The sequence below is a fragment of the Pteropus medius genome, unplaced genomic scaffold, assembly GCF_902729225.1.
Source record: "Pteropus medius unplaced genomic scaffold, Ma_sr-lr_union100, whole genome shotgun sequence".
Lineage (NCBI taxonomy): Eukaryota > Metazoa > Chordata > Mammalia > Chiroptera > Pteropodidae > Pteropus > Pteropus medius.
In genome coordinates, this window is record NW_024340696.1 from 4426289 (window position 1) to 4448884 (window position 22596).

Below are 22596 nucleotides of genomic sequence, written 5' to 3' on the forward strand. Positions count from 1 at the left end.
CATTGCTCTCAATCAAAAGCTTAGAAAGTCTATACCTAAGCTACAGGGCCAATCTAGAAGTAATTTGCATTTTACTAAACTTTCAACCTATCCCAAGATGAACTCTTGATTAGATTGAAGTTATCAGTCATCATTCTGTCTAACAGTGAAAAGATGTCTAGACCCTTTCTTGTGGAGGATATCATCTGAGGAATTTTTGGTTCATTTATACACAATATCTGACACATAATAAAACTATTTCTAGACATGTGGAGAGAGAATGAAATCTATCAATATAGAGAGAGAAACAAGAGAAACATACCTAGAGTTGATTCAGATATTGGAGTGAGAGTGAAAAGTAAACAGAAAGAGAATTATAAATGTTTAAGATGATTTCTAAATTTCTAAAATATTTTATATTGTCCCAGAAGGAGTGACAAGCAGAAGCAATATTTGTGGCGATAATAGCTAAAAATTTTCCAAAGCTTTGAAAGACATCAACCACATATTCAAAAATATAAGTATTCCACAAGCAGGCTGAATACAAAGTTAACTGCATTATAGTCCAGGTGTTGATTGTTGGATATAAAAAAGATGAACTAAAACAGAAAATGAATAATAAAATGGTAAATATCAACTTAAGTATGTCAGTAATTATATTTTTTAAATGGTCAAAATATTCCAAGTATATAAGGCTAAAATTATAAGACTACATTAAACAAAAACTTTATGATTTATACTAAAGACACCTGTAAATATAAACAGGAGGTCTATAAGTAAAATAATAAGGAAAGAAAAGATAAACTATGCAAACAGTAATAAAACAAAGCTTGTGTTTAAATACTAGTATCATTCAAAGTAGACTTGATGTTAAAAATTTTTAGTGTAAAGAAGGGCTCTTGATATGGTCCAAGAGAATGGTATAACAATCCTAAATCAATATGCATACAACAATATTCCTTTAAAATGTATATAATTTTTTTTTTTTTTTTTTTTTTTAGGCGAGACAACCCTTGGTTGACCTCACAGGTCACAAGAACCTTGTCAGCTCACAATCCTTTATTTTTTATTTTTTACACCTACAGCACCTGGTTTTCCTAGGTAGTCTCCCACCCAAGTACTAACCAGGCCCAACCCTGCTTAGCTTCCAAGAGCAGACAGGATCGGGCATGGCCATAGACTGAAAATGTATATAAATTTTTAAAAGTACACTTAAGACCCATGTACCTTTTTATAATCTGCTACATTTAATACAATTTTTTTAACAAAATAACAGATACTTAACATCACTGGAAAAATGAAAATGTGAATAAAAATAATGAGATAACATCTCAACACCATCACTGGTAAAAATTCAAGTCTGATGGTACCAAATTCTGATACAGCAGTGACAGGAGTATAATTATTAAAAATCAGTTATTAAATGTGTATATCTTAGAATTTACACTTATTCATTTGTAGTTGGAAACATATATAGAGATAATAAATACAGCAATATCTGTAATAATAAAAGGAAATAATGTTAATGCTTATTGACAGAATTAATATATACATTTCATATATTTTCTGTTCTTTACTATTTTCAAGTAGTAATCAAAAATTAATATTAATGAATAAATATAAACTCATTTGCATCAATGCTGATACATCTATAACATATACTGTTCAATGAAAATAATTCAAAATTATATGTGTTATAAGTAACAATTGCTCAAATACACAAAACGTATTTTGTTTTGACTACATTTCAGATAAAAAGATAAAGTAGAAAGATATACATCAAATTCATGGGCACAATTGCATTTGGGGAAAGACAGAGTGAAACAACACTAAGCATGCTTACAAATACTTCTGGTTTCCAAATGTTTTATCTTCTAATAATTATACAGACACGGATAGTCTTTAATTCATATACATAATTCATAATGTATATGTGTATATTATATGCATTATATATAATATAGTATATGCATTTATATATACATTAGATATATGTAGTGCATGTGTATATGTATTTTATACATATGTATATGCATATACTTTTATATACAAAATTTTATAAAATTATATAAATATTATATATAACATATATAATCGAATGATGCTTTTTAACATTTAATTCAGATTGACATTTACCTGATATGTGTTATATTTGTTATGTTGTTCTCTATGTGCCCCTATATTTTCCAATGAAGTTATTTTTCAAAATGAAGAAAGCTTTGTCTGCTATCACGAACTTTCCATTTTTGTGATCACAGCTTAGCATTGATTTTACTTAGAAAAATAAGCAAGTAAGATGATTGAATTCATAGTCTTCTTTTGCAATAATATACTGTATATATTTAGCAATTTCATAAATTGGAGATTGCCTCTTAACCACCACTTTGAACTGTGGGTGTTTTGATACAGAATTGAGGAGATGGAACATTTAAGCCTGATTCATTTTAAAGCTCTTGCTGTATCTCCTTCTTACTATGAAGTGATTCTGAAGAGCCAGGCTAAAACTACTTCCCAGGGACTTGATTCTCACACAGGCATTTTCTTCACTGATCTATGACCAAAACCTTTTCATAACTAACAAGATAATCTAACAAGATATCTAGAAAGTGTTGCAATAAAAGAATTAATAAAAACATTTAATGAATTCTAATAGTTTTTCTTTTTAAAGTTTAGATCTTTGGGACAAATGTTGCTTTTGAATGAATAACTAGATATTTTAACAACTTTACTCCTGTGTGATTGTCATATTTGATGTTAATTTAACCAAGTAACTAAGATAATACTTAATAGTTTTAGGGAAGCCTGCCTGATTTTGTAGACTACGTCAAATATAATTCATTTCACCAAGATTCAGTTTTATGAGATTTTTAAAAATTTATTTAAAAAACCTTTACATCAATTATGCTAATCTCCTACCATATCCAAATCATGCTACATAATATTACTTTTTTAAAAGAGAAACGACTCTTTATAGTATTGACGGAATCAGAAAATTATAGTCATGTATAATCCTAAAGTTCAACTAGACTGTCTTTAATTTTTTTTTTTTTCCTTTGACATCCCTGGCATGATTCTGCACTATGCTTTAAGTCCTAGAAAGATGTTGAATTCCCACAATCCTGAGACAGCTCAGCCTTTTCTGAGTTTTTAAAAATTCTGTTGCAGTGTTTTTTCTTACATTAAATCTTATTCCTGATTTGACTTTATGTAATCTATTTAGTCAGTCAATAGCTAAATAGCTTTGAATGAATGCCTTTTGTGTCACCACCATGTACTAGGTGCTATGGGAAACAAAAAATACTTGATATTGAGTCCCACATCTCACAATTTTGGGACACATCTACAATTAGAAAATAGTTGTATGCAGAGCCATATGGTCATAAAAGCACAGAGAATGAATATGTGTATTTTGAGTACATGTGGGTTATACAGATTGGTATAGTTACATAATACTTCATGGGAAAATTATAGAGCTTGGGGTTATTGTAGAGTTTTTTCTCCTTCATCTTATCCATTCTCTGCTTTCCTCCTCCCCATTTCTACTCCTTTCTCCATCACTGTTTACCTAGACCATACCATCCCATAGTCTGGATTCAACGTGAGAGGCTATATGTTGCAGTGTTTAAATAAAGGCCTCCAATGTCAGTCTGTGTTCAGGTTATAACTTTTTCCATTGAATGACTGTGTTTGAATCCCTCAAACTCTTTATGCTTCTCTGTAACATGAAATAATAATGAAACTTACATTATAAGGGTGATGAGAAAATTATATGTCTCAAAAAGTAACATACTGCGAAGAATTTTTAATACCTGCAAAACACTCAGTAAGCATAGTAATTATTATTATTAGTGACTGAGATCATGGAGATTGCCTTTCTGTGATAACAATTTCTCTCTTTAACCTCCAGTATCTTGTCATTCCTTTTGCTACCGTGAACTATAGTGTTTTCTATTACTAGAGGTTAATTTCAACAAATTTCATGTAAGATATATATGAGGCTCATAAACCGTAGTCATAAAGTCAGATAGAAATGCTATTTCACTTCAAAATGGATAAAAAAATTTCAGTTTAATGAAATTGCTCATCACCTCTCTCCATCATCTTTATATCTTTATTTGAGACTTCTTTATGCTCTTCAGGTCTCTAGTTCCTAAGAATGTTCTACCTGGGCTTCAAATAACCTTCAATATCTCATAAATATTATGAAAACATCTTTACATTCCAACTTGGTTCTCATAACATTTTCAATGAAAGAAGTCTCAGTTTACTATCCTAATATAAATAATAATAACCTCAAAATCTGAGTCTCGACCTTGGTTTTTCAAACCATCAATTATTTATTTGGCAATATCTTATGAATTATAGTTAGCCTCAGCTACTGGAATGTAAAAACAACTTTATGGTATAAAAACTATCTCTCAAACTTTCATATTAAAAAAAAAAGTTTCTATCACATCTGATCTCATACATTTTCACTCAAGAAAGCCTGCATAATGCATCCATATTACAGATGACACAAGATAGGTGACCTACATAGACTTTTGTGACTAAGTATTAAAAGAATGAGAACTCTTTTTGCCACAGTGTGTCTGGCACATAATGGGAGCATGATACATAGTTATCGATTAAATAGACAAATGAAGATAAATTAATAAACATGCTATTCATCCTACATACAAGAGACCTAGAGTTCACCTAGAGCAGAGAGCCAAGAATGTTAAATGATCTTTCAGGATATACAAAGGTGATTTTATTGCAGAAATAAAATTAAGGGGAAAGCCTTTGGAATCACAACCCCTCATGGTCTTTCTAAAGCCAACAGCTGATACTACACCCACATTTCTCTAAGGACTTCCATCTTCATGTAAATGAATTAAGATAGACATGAATAATATCTTATGAATGTTTGTTTGTCAGGAGATGAGAAATTAGAAGCACATTTGTCTTTGCAATGTATATTTTGTTGTTCATAAAAAAAATACATTTTTCTGAAAAAAGTACTCACAAACACACAAGAAATACCTTCTAAATCTCCCACCTTTTTAAGATCATATACGTGCACAATAATTTCTTATAAGCTTTACATATTATACAGCACAAGCTGTATTTTAGTGTCGAAAATAATACATTTCTTATGTTATATAATATGCAGGATAAAGTGCAAAATATTTTGTAATTTTCTCATGTAAAATGGCAGCTATGGAGGATTTGCTTCATTTATGTTAACAAATATTTCTTAAATTAGAAACTGGTGATGCTGTGAAAAAGGTACTAGCCTTCAAAGAAATTACATTGTAATAGAAGTAGATAAACAATAAACATATAAACAGTAAGATAATTTGCAATGATAACAAAAGCTACATAGGACATAAGTTAAGAAATGCAATGGAGACTTTAAGGAAGGAGTATTCCTTGAAAGGGTGATCAGGGGCTCTGTATCCAATAAGATAATATGTGAGCTGAGACATAAATTTTATTTTATTTTATTTTATTTTATTTTATTTTATTATGTTTTTGAGATATAAATTTTAATTGAAAATTTCCAACATAGCTATTTGGAAAAAGATTCTGCAGGCAGGGGAAACAGCAAATATAAAGACTGAGATGCAAATGAGCTTGGAATGTTTGATGAGCTATACATAAAAGACATTATGGCAAGCAGGTCTTTATTAAGGAGTTTCAAAGCAAATGGAAAAGTGGTTTGGTGTGGGCAGAAGGCAGGTCAAAAGCAAGACTGACCTTAGGAGGAAATAGGTTATAAGATCTAGGGCAAAGTATATTTATATCATTCAAATCATATTTCATTAGGTGATGTCTTATTCCAGTGAACTTCAGAGTGAACAGTAGCTTGAAGTTTCAGACTACAGCTAGCAGAATGAATGAAAATGTAGTGATATTGTGGTATAAAGTCATTGTCTGGGTCTTGCTTATGGAACTGGATCAAGCCAAACCTGAAGAGTGTCTGTAACAGACTCTAGACTAGACTAAATAGAAAGCTGGGGGTTTTGTTTGTTTGTGTGCTTTGGTAAAAATCTGACCAAGCTAGGGCAGGTACTGCTCACAGCAATCTGCTATCTCTGGCAGGAAAAAAAAAAAAAATCTACAATGTAACCAAGGACTGGAGACAGAATCTGACATAGGAGGCAAAGTCACAGGCTTATGGTTCAAAAGGGAATAAAATCAGAAGCTAAGAGATTAAGGATAGGCTGAAACATAAGAGCAAAGAGAGCTTACTCCTGTAGCTATGAAAGGTTAGGAGTTGGAGGTCACATCTAGATGATATTGTTTCTGTTATCTCAGATGATCCTGACAATGTGGGAACAGATGAGACGGTCACACCAAAGTTCAGACGATTAAAAATATAACATATATACACATCCCCATTTACAGTTTTATTCAGTGTTTGAAACTATTAATTCAATATCGTTTGTTATTTATTTTCAACATCCAATTTCAGCCACTATTTTGGAATTTGTCTGTTATGGCAACATATACCTTAAGCCTGTTACAGATACAACTTTAAGATGTATAGTGTGTTAGGAGGAGCCAAGATATAAACACAGTGAATACAATAACCATCATTCCTTCCTGCATGATCTGAGCATTGAACTCTACATTTCAAAGCCACATTAGCTTTAAGTCCTGGCTAAGACCTGCCTGACACTGTTGCATTAGCTCTGTTTTCATTGTCTCACTATAATATGCAAAACAGAAAACAAATTTAAGATGTTCAGTGTCATCTGGAATATCTCACTCCTGACATAGCTCCCAATGTCATGATCTCCTATTCTGTAATGAGAGAAGGGAAGAGTTAGCCAAGATTATGACAAGGAACCAATAGGAAGAGAAATCTGAACTATTATTTCATATTTTTATTGGTATAAGTTTGTCAATTTTTTCCCTGGCATACAGACACACTTTCACCTAAGTTTTTAAGTTATTTATCCAAAAAACTTTTTCTTGAGTCTCTTATAATGTTTCAGGAATTGTGTTAAGTGCTAGATATACAGTTCTAAACAAAATAGGCAACTTATGTATGTGTGTGTATATACATAATTAAAAAAATGGCAATAAATTATATGGAGGAAACAACAGGATCAGTCAAGAAAAGTGATGATATAGGGGCTCAGAAAAGCAAATAAAAGGGGCCATTTTGAGTAAAAAGTCATCATTCGGCTTAGCCCCCTTCTGTCCACTTAATGTTCCTTCCTAGTCCTTATCAGATTCTTATTTTGTCTTAGACACTTTGACAGGGCAAGATTAATGAGAAGGAAATGCATGTCTGCCATATGTCTTATATTTTCCAGTTACTGCTCTTATTGCTATTTTTTTTTTAATCTCTTGACATGACCAAAGAGAGATTTCTTAAACCATTATGCTGAAGATAGATACTCTTGACTTAAAGATAAATATGATATACCAAATGTGAGTAGAAAGCACAGAGGTAGGTGTTGGGAAGGATCTAAGTCAGGGTCACTGAGACCATGAAGGATTTAAAGGAGACAAGAAATAGGGGAGCTTGCTATGTGTAGGTGTATTTCTGGCGTAGTATATAAAAGGCTGTAGTTTTGTTGGATGTATACAACTTTGACAGAAAGAGAAAACAGACTTTCCTGCTTCGCTGATCCATGAATGCACTGAAAGGATAAACTCCATGTGTGCCAACTTGTCCAGGGATCTTGGTCCCAGTGACTAATCTCTCTCTTCATGTCTCTTGAAGCAAAGGCCACATTTCATGTCTTGAAATCAATATTTATGTGACAGTTTCTTATTAGGACCTATAAGCATGCCCCAAATTACCTCTGAGTTACCATGAGATTTCCAAAAATTTGTATGTCTCTCTTCACGTTAGCACCTGAGAATCTTTGTCATTTGTGCTCAGCTTTGTATTGTTGTTATTATTATTATTATTATTATTATTATTATTAACTTACCAGCATTTAAAAACATTTTTAGAAGTGGGAGCTGGCAATTAGATGAGAGGTAAAGATGGTTGTCCATGTTAGTACAGTCTGCTTTGTTATGTAAACCAAAAATAAACTAGCATAAAAACATTGAACTTTCTTTTCTTCCTAGTAAAATAATAATAATGTCAGTTTCACAGATGTTTGAAAGCATAAAATTATTCTTTGCATGTGAAAGTGCCTAGAATATTATGATATATTAATATAAGAAAGTATTAATGTTACCATTTACAATCACAGCAAATTAACTTCTACCTCTTAACAAGGCCCAGAGGAAATAAGGGTTTTATCGGAAACAAACTTGTTCTTCCTACGATGTGGGCAATTGAGGCGGGCGCAGCGGTGGGGGTTAGGTTAATCTGAGAAACGCAGGAGCTTACATTGCTCAGGGAGTGATTTGTAATAAAAGATGTTGATAGTAATCAAAAGATGGCAAATTTCTAAGAAGGACATTTTCTACTTCAGAGTGAGTACAATGTTTTTTGTCAGCAAACCATCATGATTGAAAGCATGCCAATTTAAGGGGGGAAAGTAAAAAATGTTTCTAAATTTCAGTGTTCAGAAAATATCATGAACCACATTAGCCCCTAAAAACAAACTGAGTGTGTGCATTAAATAGGGTGTCATCACAGAATTTACAAGTTAGCAATTATGTTTGAAAACTAAGATGTACTTGTGTGAGAAGTGAGTGCAGACTAGGAGGAAAACAGAATCTAATCAGATAAATGATAACCAGAACTACATGTAAAAATGGTGATCTCTTTTTTTTGTAGGAGTCGCAACTGAAAGCAATGAAAGAGACTGTAAACCTCTGTCTGTCAACAGTTTTCAATGATCAACCATCCCCATTGAGTCTAACAAGGTCAAATCCAACTCATATGTCATTTCTACCCAAGGCAATTGACACTGCGATTCCAGACGCAACGATGGAAAGCAAGGTACACTTTATTTATTTGTGTTTTGAAAAGTAAAATCAAATGACATACTCTGTAGAGTTCACTCTATACAATCATCAGTGGGGATCCAAGTAAGATATCAAAGTGATTAAAAGATTAGAAAGTAAATGGAACATAGTAAACCAATTTATAAAGTTGCTATTGTCACTGGAGAATGGTCTTCAGTAAAGAGCCAGCAGATTCTTAGGCAGGGTTATCTAATTGTAAAATAACAATTGTCATTGTTACTATAATCATAATAATTATTATTCTGAAATAATATTCTAAACTTTTGCTAAAAAAATGCTAATTATTATTATCTTACAATTAGTTAAAAGAAATATCTTGTATTACATTAGAGTGAACACCAGAGATTTAATATGGAAAATATTTTCTCCTAGGGTAAACCATCATCCTTACAAAAGGAGGTATATTTTTTTCAAAATTAAGTCCATAGCTCTCCACACTGCCGGCACATTAGACTCACTTGGGATACTTATAAAAAATCCTGACGCTTGGGACTCAATCTATTAAATTAAATTTTTTTCTGGTTGTGTTTCAGTCATTAGTATTTTTCAAAACTCCCCAGGAGATTTCGAGACCAATTGACAAGCAAATCTTTATCTGAGTCTCCCCCACCACCTTACTTCAGAGAGGGCACAGGGGAATGTCAATGCTATTTTTGCCTCAATCCTCAGGACCTTCAATTTGCAGGATCTACATTTAAATAAATCCTAACAATCTGAAATAGTTATTAGAGAAAAGGGTTTAGTTTCAGGCAGTACATATTTATTGGAAAGTGCCGGCTTTCATATTACCTGCATTAGGATCTCTCCCTGTTAAAATAAATGTTATAGATACCAGTGCCACTTCTAATGCCAGGCTCTAGGGATGGGCCCAGGAAAACCTAAGAACCACCCATGCCATTGCCCAGTGATGTCTCACATTTGGGTTCTATTTCTTAATGATATTTCTGTGATTCCCTCTTTGGGGATTAAAGGGGATATAAATGGTTGTAGAATAGGGAAGTACTATTTTCAGGATGGAGATTCAAAAATAGGTGAAACAAAATAAATATTCTAATGTTCAGTTTTTACCTGTAGCTTTGTGGATTTGTGTGCTGCATAGATTAGTCTGTGTAATCTCAAGTTTCTTTGTCAAAAATCATTTAAAACATGTATTTCTATTTCATCTTATTATTCTCTTTGATTTTATTATATACTACAAGATCTCAAAAATGTTAGGCCAATATTTTTCTACTTTATTTTTCCTGCCCCTTCATTGAAAACTCTAAAATGTTTGTTTACTTACCCAAATTCAGGGAAAAGTTGCATAATAATGTATTTTTTATGTTTTGGAAAAGCCCTGGATAAATGTATTGAATCTGGTCACTGGTTAAATGCATAGCTACCCAGACAGTCTCATCTACCTACCGGGAAACCATTACTGCCTCCATTTAGTGTTAGTCTAAGGAAGGAACAATGGTTCAGCCTTATTAAGTCTGACAACTTTGGGCAAATTAGCTTTGTAATTTTATGGCACATTACATTTGTCTCCAAGTCAAAGTATGTTTATTTAAGCCCATTATTAAAACTGGGCTCTTATGACCTTGAATGTGTGGAGGAAATTACTGATTGTTACTTAACTGATTTACTATAAATAAATGTATGTCTTCTTGATGAAATAAATAATAAATATTTATCATTTCTTTAGGCTTATCACATAAAAAGATAGGAAGCATTTAAATGAGGTTGGTTTGCTCGTTTTTCAAAAACAATAACAGAAAAGTCCAATTGTTGAAGATAAAGTTCAATAAATCTAAGTTGATTTACTATAGAGCATTCTATTTTACAGATTAGCATTAAAAGCTTCTCTGGTGTTTATGTTTGGCCATATTCTTTATCTTCTCAATAGTGGTGAAAGTTGTATTTTATATATGCTTGTGGCTTATCTGTACGCAGACACCTCACAGATAATATTTTTAAAATACTGAAAGTATAATGTCATATGGGTGTGTGTAAGAAACAAACTCTTCAGTCATGGAATTTTCCTCTATATACAAAAATGAGGACATTTAACTGGTAAGCTTTCAGAGTCAGTAAGTTATAGCCACAGTAATATGATATGCCTATTCAAGAGATGTGAGGCAATCACATCACTTAACCTCTCTGTGCCTCAGTTTCTCCAGTGCTTAGCTCAGAGTGTGGTTGTGACATGAGCAGTATAAATAATAATTCTTATTTTTCATGATATATGGCTAGTCTCACCTACTTTTGTTTGATATTTTTAAATCTTCAACCTTTCTTTGAAAAAAGGAGGGTATGTTAATGATTTTTTCCTGAAATCTGTGAAACACATCCAAGTAAGCAATTTTCAGCCCAAAAGACAAGATAGCCTCTCCAAAAATGTCATTTTATTTTTACATTTTTCTTTCAGAAGATTGGGTAATGCAGTCAAATTTTTATTACATCATGCACGCGTGTATATGTGTATACATGCATATACATACACATGTATGTAAATATTTTATATATACTATATATATTCATTGTGTATTTTAAAAGCCACAGATTTCATCAAATAGGAAGTTCAATATTATAAGAATTTACTGGTGGAAATTTAAAAAATAAATTACATATTGGTAACCCCTACTTTTTTTTTTTTTTCATTTCTAGAGCATGCTTGCTCTATACCCATTTAGTTCTACAACTTAAGATTCTTCTGAGGACACTTAATCAGGTCTATCAGCCTCCTTTCCTTCACCGCATTCTCCATAGTTATGCCTGCTTCTCTCTAACTCAAGTGAATTTTTTCTTACCCTCTCATTCAGAAATTTTTTTCTCTTCTCGGTACTCTGAGAACAGTGTTTATTTCACATGGCTCTCCATCACACTTTGAATTAGGTGATGGCTGCATGTTCCTCTCTTCTTAAGGGAGATGACTGTGCTTAGCTCATCGATTTGCTCTACATTACTCAGTGTCCAGAGAGATGTCTCTAGAGAATTCATCTTAAAATGACATTTGTTACACTTCTCTTTTAGTCAGCTCAGGCTGCTCTAACAAATGCCATAGACTAAGGGACTTCAACAACAGGCACTCATTACTCACAATCTGGAGGCTGGGAGGCCCAAGATCAAGGAGCTGTCAGCTTCAGTTCTTGACAAGGGCCATTTTCCTGAAGAGTAGACAGCTGCCTTCTAGCTGTGTGTTCACATGGTCTTCTCTATGAACATGTGCATGGTGATCTCTCTCTCTCTTTTATAAGGATACCCTTCTCTAATCATACCATGACAGCTCCACCCTCATGACTTCATCTAAACATAATTACTTCCAGAGGTCCCATCTGATACCATCACATTGAGGGTTAAGACTTCAACATATGAATTTGGGAGGACACAAACATTCAATCCATAACAGTGTCCCTCTTCTTGTTGGATATTTTTCTTACTTATGAGTTATAAAATATTATTAGGCATTTATTAAGTACTTAATATTTAACTAAGTTATTTTCCTTTTGTACACCGAAACTGTACTCATCACTGGGGATGCAAATTTGAAATGATGCAACTCTGACCTTTTGGAGATTGCAGCCTAATTTTCTGTAAAGAGAAAACAAAAGGAATAAAAAAGGAGTGTGCAGTAGATCAAGACATTTTTTAAAAATTTTTTTATTTGAAATTCCATATTTCAAATAGCTTCTAATAAAGATTAAGGAAGCACTTGGATTTAAGTACACAAGATGATGTCTTTATTATGTCTTTGTTATGATATAATGTATTTATTATGTAGAAAATAGTGTTCCAACAGAGTCAAAGAGCAAAGGTATGAACCCGGAGACCTGATTTGCATTTTGCATAAAATGACTAACTAGAATAGAAACAAGCAAACCAGTGACAGTCTATTTCATGATCTATGCCAGAGATGATGGTGACCTGATCTATAGTGCAGAAGTGGAAATGGGGTTCCAGATGTAACTGAGGCATAGAGTTGCAGTGACCTAGGGAAGAAATAACGGGAAGAAATATGTAAAGGGAAGAAATAAAGAATAACACTCAATGCTTGCATTCATTTACTGTGATGACAAAGGCAAAAAGAGCTTTTAAGGGAGAATCCAAATTGGTTTGTTTTTCAGCATGCCGTGTTAGACATCTATCATAAAATCAAGAGTTTATTTATTTCCAATATCTGTTTATATATTTGAGTCTGAAATTCAGGGAAGATATCTGAGTGGAGATAAGTGATTTGGCATCATCAGAATGGACGATAATTAAATGGTGGGAATAGATTAAATTACCTGATGAGACAGTGTAGAGCAGGGTCCCCAACCCCCAGGCCATGGTCTGATAAAGTCTGTGGCCTGTTAGGAACCAGGCTGCACAGCAGGATGTGAGCAGCAAGCGAGCTTCATCTGTATTTGCAGCCACTCTCCAGCACTAGCATCACCGCCTCAGCTCCACCTCAGATCATCAGGCATTAGATTCTGATAGAAGCACCAGTCGCTGGTACCAAAAAGGTTGGGGAACTCTAGGAGTAAAAAGAGATGAGAGTCACAAAAGACACCTGACAGGAGAAATAATTTGAGTATGGTTTTATTTATAGTCTAATAGATGGAATGTTTATGGCAAAAATATACCCCTTTTCTTTATCTGCTGTTGAGCTACTTTTCATTATTTCATCACATATTTGAGCTGAGAACCATGACTTTTATATGCCTGTTTTAATAGTACAAAACATAGAATATGTATGTCATTGTGTATATTTAGAATGGTGACTACTCCAGTGGTCTGCTGGAGATGGCTCATACTTGCTTGTAAAAGCTATTAAATTTTCAGAATTTGTACTAGTCAATTCTTAAATACAGCATCATGAAATATTAATTATATACACTTATAATTAAGTAAATTATATTAAAAGCAAATATAAATGTCAAAACTATTACATCTTGCTATTGTCTCTGCTCTTGAAGGTATTATGGCTTTTGGATCCATATAGTAGAAACAGTATATTAATGTTGAACTACTAATATCTCTTTCCAATTTAATGTTTAGTGATTTCATGTTGGCATACTGAAATTGGTAGAATTTATTCCATAGAAATTGGGAACACTACAAATCAGGATCTTTCTACACTCCAGAGTTAGTGAATAACATCCTCTTGTTTGTGTGTTTGAAGGTGGCTTGTGTGTATTTGTGTTAAGCCTTCAAGATAAGTCTACTGGGCATCATAGATAATATACAAACAATACGTGATCAAGAAGCTAATTTATTTTTGTCTTCTACTATTTACATGGTAGAGAAAGGTACATACTAAGTGCTCAGAAAAGGCAAAATAATTACATATCTAAAAAACGTTTAATGGCAGATTCCAGAAAAATAATGATTTCTATATAATCATTATACTGGTTTACTTGCTTATATTCATTTTATTATAAAATCTTAAATGTGACTTTGTATAGTTTAGAAAATGTATAAATAGAGGAGGAAGAACAAGAAGCATATTACCAAGAGGTCTACAGTTAGGTGAAAAAAAATGAATTATCAATACGGTAATATCTTTGGTGTTTATAGCTGTATGATATGGATTTTTAGAGCTAGGGTTCACGCTACACAGGGGTGATGATATTTACCTCTCAGCGTTTCTGAGAGGATTCAAGAAGATGAGAAAAATGCTGGACATAGGGCCTTGGCACGTTATTCAAAGACAATTCCCAGCATCTTTCCTTCTTTTCTCCTTCCCTTCCCAGGGCTGATGTCTCTGTAAAACAGGATGCAAAGGGACCCAAGCCCACCAGACAAGGTCTCTGCTTTTCCCAGGCTTGCTCCCTCTGCTTGTTCATGGGTCTGTGGATAGGATGTGGCAGCTGCCTACAACATGCCCCAACAGGTCACGTGCCTCATGGGAAATGCAGGGTTGGTCTCCCCGCTACAGAGTCATCTGCTGCTTCCTGGCCTGAGACTCACCAGTCACCGCATTAGGACAGAAACTTCAAAAGATAGAAAAGGCTCCTGATTCTGTCCCAAGTGTTTCAGCCAAAGACCCTTGAGGACAAAAGGGGACTTTTGCCTGTGTGATTAGGCTGTGCTTTTCATTAATATTCAAGAAATATAGTGTAATGAACATAAATACAAGGATATTATTTTTTAATATAGAGATCTAAGATTCAGTAGTCAGAGTAAGTAAATACCTTTTTTCTGCAACTTTCTAGTTTTGAGTCCTTTATCAAATTAGTTAACTTCTCTGAGACTTGTCTTCCATATATATAAGATGGAGATAATAACAGCACCAACCTTATAGTGCCAATATGAAGATTAAATAAGAAAATTTTCATATAATATTCAGCATATGTAATACTGTCTGATGCAGAGAAAGTCAATAAATGTATGAGATATGTATTATATTTGGAAACCAAGATAACACTTTGAGAAGATTTAAAGAAGGCTTTTAGTAGGATGTCACTTTAATTAAAACAAAAAATACTTGCCTTGTTTTATTGTTCAGATATGAGAATCTAATAAATCTATTCAAATAAGTATAACGACAGGTTTTTAGCATAAAACTACAAATGAATCCTCACAGTAAATGTGATGTCAGTAATCATAATAGTAAATGCCATAAAGAAAGGAGAAAATCGAAAGAGCAGAAATGAGAGACAATTTAGATAAGCAATGCAGATAAAAAATGATGAAATTGTGTTATGAAAATCCATCATTTCATCCTCACTCAGGCAGTTCCCATCTCGTCTTTGTTTTCCACATCACTCATTGCCTTGGATTTAGCTGCAGGTCACAACTGTGATATCTATTTAATTGGACAAGAATAATTTGTGGTTGTTTTTTTTCATTTGTCAGAAATGCCAAAGTCATTTGAGGGCAGCAGGCAGCAGTGGCCCTATTCAGGACTTAAAGGCATCCAAGTGAAAATTGCATTCTGCTTGGCGCCAGGAGGTTTAAAGCAAGGTGGATTTGTATTTCCCTTTTTCTGCCAAAAACATGTTGCGAAGTAATTTCCAAAAATTCTCAAAATAGTGCACCTGGAATCATAATAGTCCCCATTACAAACCTAAGGATCTCAACCTAAGGTACATTTTTAATCATTGGTAGCTTCACACACACCTGAGTGTCAACAGTCACAATTCTGATATGATCCAACAGAAGTGCAGACTAGCTTTGGGGATTATTCAGAGCTCCCAGATTATTCTAATTTATAGCTAAAGCTGAGAGCTCTTAAGATTCTTACTCTAGGTCTGAGAAAGGAGTCTAACAAGTAAACCTCCTCTCTTCCCTACCCACTTTTCTGCTTCGGGAAGAGATTTCTCAACTGGCCCAGAGGTGATCAATTTTAGACAGATCTGTTTTTCTACCAGTTTGTCATTAGCTAAACATTTAGTTATCTGTAACATCTACCATCTATTGGCATTCTTTATTTTATATCTTGATGTGCCTAGGGTTATTATAAAAATAAAAATAATGACATAAATCTAAAACAATTTTATAAAATATAACATTACATCTAAGGGATTTTGTTTGGGTTTTATCTTCAATTCTAGGAGGTCATAATGGCTTGTTTACTTACTAGCATATATGGCATATATGTGGCAATGCAGTTAGGGTTAAGTTAAAAATATATCTATATGAACATACATACTATATATACACATAAGTATGTATAAATTTATAAATTATAAGAGATATATATTTAATCTGATAAATATAAAAATTAAACTAACAAGGGCTCTTTGATGTTTTCTTTTTATTACTGGTGTGCAGATTTGTACCCTGGAATTATCTGAAACCAAATCTTCATAAGTTTTCATTTAGTCTTCATTCTTGATTCATATAATGAGAATCAAAGACATATGTTAGCAACATGAGGATATAATTTATTTTTTCCTTCTAAAATTAGAGTAAAATAGAAATGAAACATTCTTGGTGGAAATGTTGTGTTACATAAGTCTATAAATTCATATTGATTTTCAGAGAAAATTCACTACTGAATATCTTTTATGTCACAAAAGAATGCCCACCAGTTTCCTTTTTTTTTCATAATTGAGATTTCAATTTGTACGCAATTCTTAATGTATGTACTGAAAATTTTAAAGGCATATAATTATGGTTCTTTTCTAAGCAGTTATTTCAGTTTAACATTTGGAGGCAAATTTTTCTTAAGATGATATCAAGTACTAATATCTTTACATGTTAATAAGTTGTTACATCATAAGTTTACAATTTAATATCATATACACTACATACTCAAATTTTTAGTCTTTCATAGCATATTAACAAAGTTACTACGGCAATTGGACTACCACAACAAAAATGTTACAGAGAACATGAAAATCTGACAGGAAGAGCCAAGGTCAAGGAATGATTTTCTTTAGGAAACAGTTCTACTAAAAGGCAATATGAGACTAGAAGTAATTTTAAAAGTTCAAGACATATTAAATGCACAGCTGTGACTCCAAATTGTTATTTAGTATGCTGTGTGTTATAGGATATAAAAACTACTCTCCCTCCCCCACCAATGGGATGTTAAGCTGACACCCAAGACAAAGCCTCCCATATTTCATAGTCCACTATTTTCTTGCTGTACCAAGAAATAAACAACCAGCAAATTATTTCACCTCTTAAAAAAAAAAAAAAGCATTTATTTTCAAATAGGATGAGGTGGGAGTCCCTTCTTTAAAAACGTTTCTAGAGCTAGTAAAAAAACTTGCATTTACAAAATGTTTAGAAAAATATTCCACTGAATTGTGGAGGGGAAGGAAGACAAGGACAACTGTTAAGACATGGTATATGATACAATCAGACTTGGCTTCCTTCTGGCCCGCTTTATCAGGAGCTGAGCTCTCCTAGTTTCTTCTTTCTTAGTTTTCTATATGTAAATCTTCTTTAGTTTCTTGGTTACCCACTTGGCTTCTTTTTCCTTGTTTGCATTGGGGAAGAGGGACGGGGAGGGTGCATGCCGGGCCTCTGTGGGTCTGGCTCTTCTCAGGGATGTGGATACAGCTTATTGCTGAAGCAGAATCAAACTAGGCACTCCTAAAACAGGCCACCCCTAAACAGAATCTCAGACTGGATGGAACAAAATTAGGGTTAGGGTTATGTTTAGGGTTAGGGCTAGGGTGGCAGTGAGCCATTGTGAAGCTGGGCTGCCTGGCCACTGCTGCTCCCCTCATGCTGGTGGGACCCAGCGTGGGACAGGAAAAAACCAGATGATTGGTTTCATTTTTTTTACTATATTTTAATGAAAATTTTTCAGACACTCATCAAATAGTAATGACATTCATGGTGCCTCCAATATAACAGAGATTAAGTTATTTCAAAGGTGTTTTAGATTAGCTTTTAGTTACTACTTGGCCATTTATATGTAAGACAGACCCCAGTTTCTCCTCCATTGATTATCAGTCAAGTGGACCTTTTATCATTGACACTAAAAATTCTTATCCATTTTTTCTTTTGTCTCTTTTACATAAGTAGAAATTCTTGACCCTAAAAACCCCATCTGTAAGACATTTCCTTGTAACAGTCTCAAAAGCAAAGGACATCTATGAAGAATTTAATCAACTTGTTATGATCATTTTAAGTTGACAGTATATTTTTTTTTTCTCTCCAGGACTTTTCATTCATTATTTTTTATGTTTTGCAGTCACAAAAAATTTACTAAAAGTTTTTTAACAAGGGAAACCAGATGAGATTACAATTTTAAGAAGATAATACCAGTAATGATACAGAGAAGAGGTTTAGGAGGACAGATGTTAGAAGCAAACGAAATTGTTGGAGAATAATAGCATATTCTTGGTTAGAGACAATGAGAGAGTGGCTATGGAAAAGGAGAAAAGAGAACGGTTTTCAGAAATGCAAAGGACATAAAATTTGGAGGAATTTGTGAGAAAGTGAAGGAGAGAAAACTAGAAGATTCTTTTAAGAAAATGAGCTGTGAAGAAGAGAGTGGACAAATATATGAGAGGCTTTTTAGTAGGATGGAAGGAGATTGTATACATTTTTAGTAAGAGAGAAAGGAAGGAATGGAAAAAGTTAATGAAAAAATACAAATATGTATTCAGGATTCAAAATTACAGAAGAAACATCAAGGAATGTGAATATAATTTACAAAGTGAAAAGTTAGACATGGAGAAGAGTAGGGACACTTTCTGAGATGAGAGATAAGTAGTTAAAGATGAATAAGGTTATGGATAAATTTTGATGTAGATAGAGGAAAATTCAAAGGGATGATACCTTATAGCCTTTATCAGTAAAAATTAGGCACATGCTGACTTTGGAGAAGTTTCCTGTTTCTCTAGACAAATGCATTGGAAAACCTTGATCTGCCCCCAATCACATAACACGCTAACTCCAATTTCTAAATTCCCTCTATAGCACTCCTATTAGTATCTTGCTCTGTTTTTCAGTCCTGGAGGGAAGGAGGTGGAGGTGGGGAGCAGGGAACAAAACAAAACAACTTCTTCAAGAGAGATGAAGTTATAGGAAACATGAGATTCGATGGAATAAAGTATTGCTTCAAACAAAATATAGCAAAATAAAAGTAAGTATTATACTAACAGGTACAGACTAAATTAAAAATAAATTCAAAAGAAAGTTAGCAAATTCATGTATAATATATTCAAGCAAATCTAAACTTGTAAATAAAATGCACTATAGGATTAAAATCACCTAGAACCTTGAATTTTGCTACTGCTCATTCTCCATGGCTAAATTTACCATTGGACACTAATCCATCCCAGAATCATTCCTGATAGAGTTAAAACATACATACATATATATATATATATATATATATATATATATATGTACATATGTATACATATATACATATATACACACATATACGTATATATACACACACGTATATATGTGTGTATATACATGTATATGTATATATATACGTATATATATACACACACACATGTATATATGTGTGTATATACATGTATATGTATATATACGTATATATACACACACACATGTATATATGTGTGTATATACATATATGTGTGTATATATGTATATATGTATACATATGTACATATACATATGTATACGATACCACATATATATGTTTTAAATATATATGTATATATACACACACATACATATATATATACATATATACACATATGGTATCAAAGAATGTAGCTAACAGAGAGATTCCCTGGATGCTTGTTCAAAGACATAAGGAGCAACATCTCCTAACTTCTTTCCATAAAGTTGACAATTTGTAAAATCGTCACCTTATTTTCATCAATTAGGTATTCAATTTCCTATCAATATTATGGTAAGTTTCCTTTCATGAATGCCAATCTGCTTTGCTGAGCACTTAAGAAATCCTGATTGGCATTTTTCCACTTCTCTCATTAGGAAAAGATAATATTTTTCTATTCCCTATATCTCCATGAGTCTCTGACCTCAAAAAATCTATTAGTGTTCCATCCGACTAACTTAAATGCCTTCTTACCAACCTCTCCACATAATTACCCAACAGTGCCTAAACTTGCCACATTTCTCAGACATTATAAACATTGTCTTCTCAATCTAGAGCCATTCTTCACAACTGGGATGGTGTCCTCATCTCCCTGCAGCATCTGTTAATGCTGCTGAAGCTCCAGCGATGGCCCAATAAAATCCCAGATGCATTACACTACTGCTGAGACAGTCAGAAGCATGACCTTGGTCTCACTAAGCTTTTACTTGAACTACATTAAAAATAGACCTTCTCTAACTTCTCCATATGCTTAATATATTATTGGCACATGATAGATAAAATGTTTTAATTTTAAATTTTAAATTTGTGTGAACATACATTTAATAAGACTGCCTGATTTCCTAGCATTTTTTTTCTTTTCATTTTTAGCTATTTGTTAATATTTGGGGATTAAACTAATATTCTGAACAAGTATACAATGTGAATTCTTTGTCATATTTATATGCTCATATACATAAGGTCACCCATAATAATCACTTATCATATTAACCACTCTTTAAAATTATATTCTTTTTTATTATAAACTAATGCTTATTTGTCATGGACAATTTTAGAAACTAATGTTAGTAGCAATACTACTAATAGTAGCTGATATTAATTGAGTTGTACTTCACTCATATGACATTAATTACTCCTCACAAAACTCTAGAAGGAAGAAATATAATTCCTCTCACTTTTTAAAAAATAATTTTTTTCTTTTGGAATAATTTTAAACCAAAAAATGTAATATCAAAGATAGTAAAGAGTTCCTGTATACCCTTCACTCAGCTTCCCTTAATGTTAGATTTTACATAATCATGGTATATTTATCAAAACCAAGAAGCTGGCATTGCTATATTACTATTACCAAACTATAGACTTTATTTGGTTTTCACCAGTTTTTCTACTAATGTCCTCTTTCCATTTCAGAATCCAACTCAGGGTAACACATTGCATTGGGCATTATGTTTCCTTGGTCTCTACTGGTCTGTGACAGTTTTTTAGTCATTTTGGGTTTTTCATGACCTTGACACTTTTGAGGAGTGATGGGTATTTTATAAATATCCCCCAAAGCATGGGTTTCATACTTTGACTAGGGTTATGAATTTTTATAAATAGTACCCCAGAAGTATGCTGCTCTTTTCATCATCATAGCAGGGACAAATGACATCATTGGTGATAACTCTCATTACTTGGTTAAAATGGTTTCTGCCAGATTTCTCCACAATTAGGATTTGTTTCTTTTTCTACTTTATTCTTTAGAAGTGAATCACTGTCAGCCTAAACTCAAGAGAAGGGCATTTAAGCTCCACCTACTGAAGGGAAAGTGTAAATAAATATTATTTAGAATTTTTTCATCGCAAATATTTGTTCTTTCATCCTTATTTATTTATTTATTCAATCATTTGTTTATATCAAATTATTGGACTCATGGATATTTTAAAATTTAGTTTACAATCCAATACTATCATCATTTATTTTTCCTTTTCAATATATTTTATTTTTCAGAGCAGTTTTAGGTGTACAGAAGAATTGAGCAGAAAGTACAGAGAGTTCTCACATACTCTCTACACATACCCCTCCCCACCCCCGGCCTTCTCCACTATTAACATCTCTCACCAGACTGGTACATTTTTTACAATTGATGAAATCACATTGACACATTAGTTCATCCAAAGTCCAAAATTCACATTACGGTTCACTCTTGGTATTATATAATACGAAGTTTCATGTGTTTTGAAAATTGTAAAATGACATGCATTTACCATCATACAGAATTTATCTTCATTTTTCATAAGTAAACTGAAGCACAGTTGTTTTTTTTCTTACAAAAGATGACATAGTTGGTTAACGTTTTATGAGTAATATAATGCATTTCATTAAAATTCACTTTAAATTTTATTTGAATTATTTTATATATTATTTCTTTATAGATATACACAGTAATTGACTATTTCCTTATTTCTGATTTTTACATTTTTTCCCATCAAAATACACATGCAAGTAACATTAAGATAAATGTCTTATACTTCATTTTTATGTCCTTCTTCCTTTCTCATTTTTCCTTTCACCCTACAGCATTTAATAGTGCCTTACACTGACAGATCAGGTGATGAATGATTGTTTGCTGAGTGAATGATTACACAATAAGTTGTGAAGTTTAAAGTTTGGTCAGGCACACTTTTGAAGCTGAAATTATGGAGGCCTGATTTCTGAGGTTTCTTGAGGCTCTGTCAGAG

At 32.9% G+C, this 22596-nt stretch overlaps 1 protein-coding gene across 4 annotated transcripts in view; it reads left to right on the forward strand.

The window, feature by feature from the left end:
• Positions 1-22596, forward strand: part of LUZP2 (leucine zipper protein 2) — a 390997-nt gene that overhangs the window by 331527 nt on the left and 36874 nt on the right. For all 4 annotated transcript variants that reach the window (XM_039865935.1, XM_039865945.1, XM_039865920.1 and 1 more), the window contains one exon: positions 8717-8881. In XM_039865935.1, coding sequence (XP_039721869.1) covers positions 8717-8881 — 165 coding nt within the window. The remainder of the gene's footprint in view (positions 1-8716; positions 8882-22596) is intronic.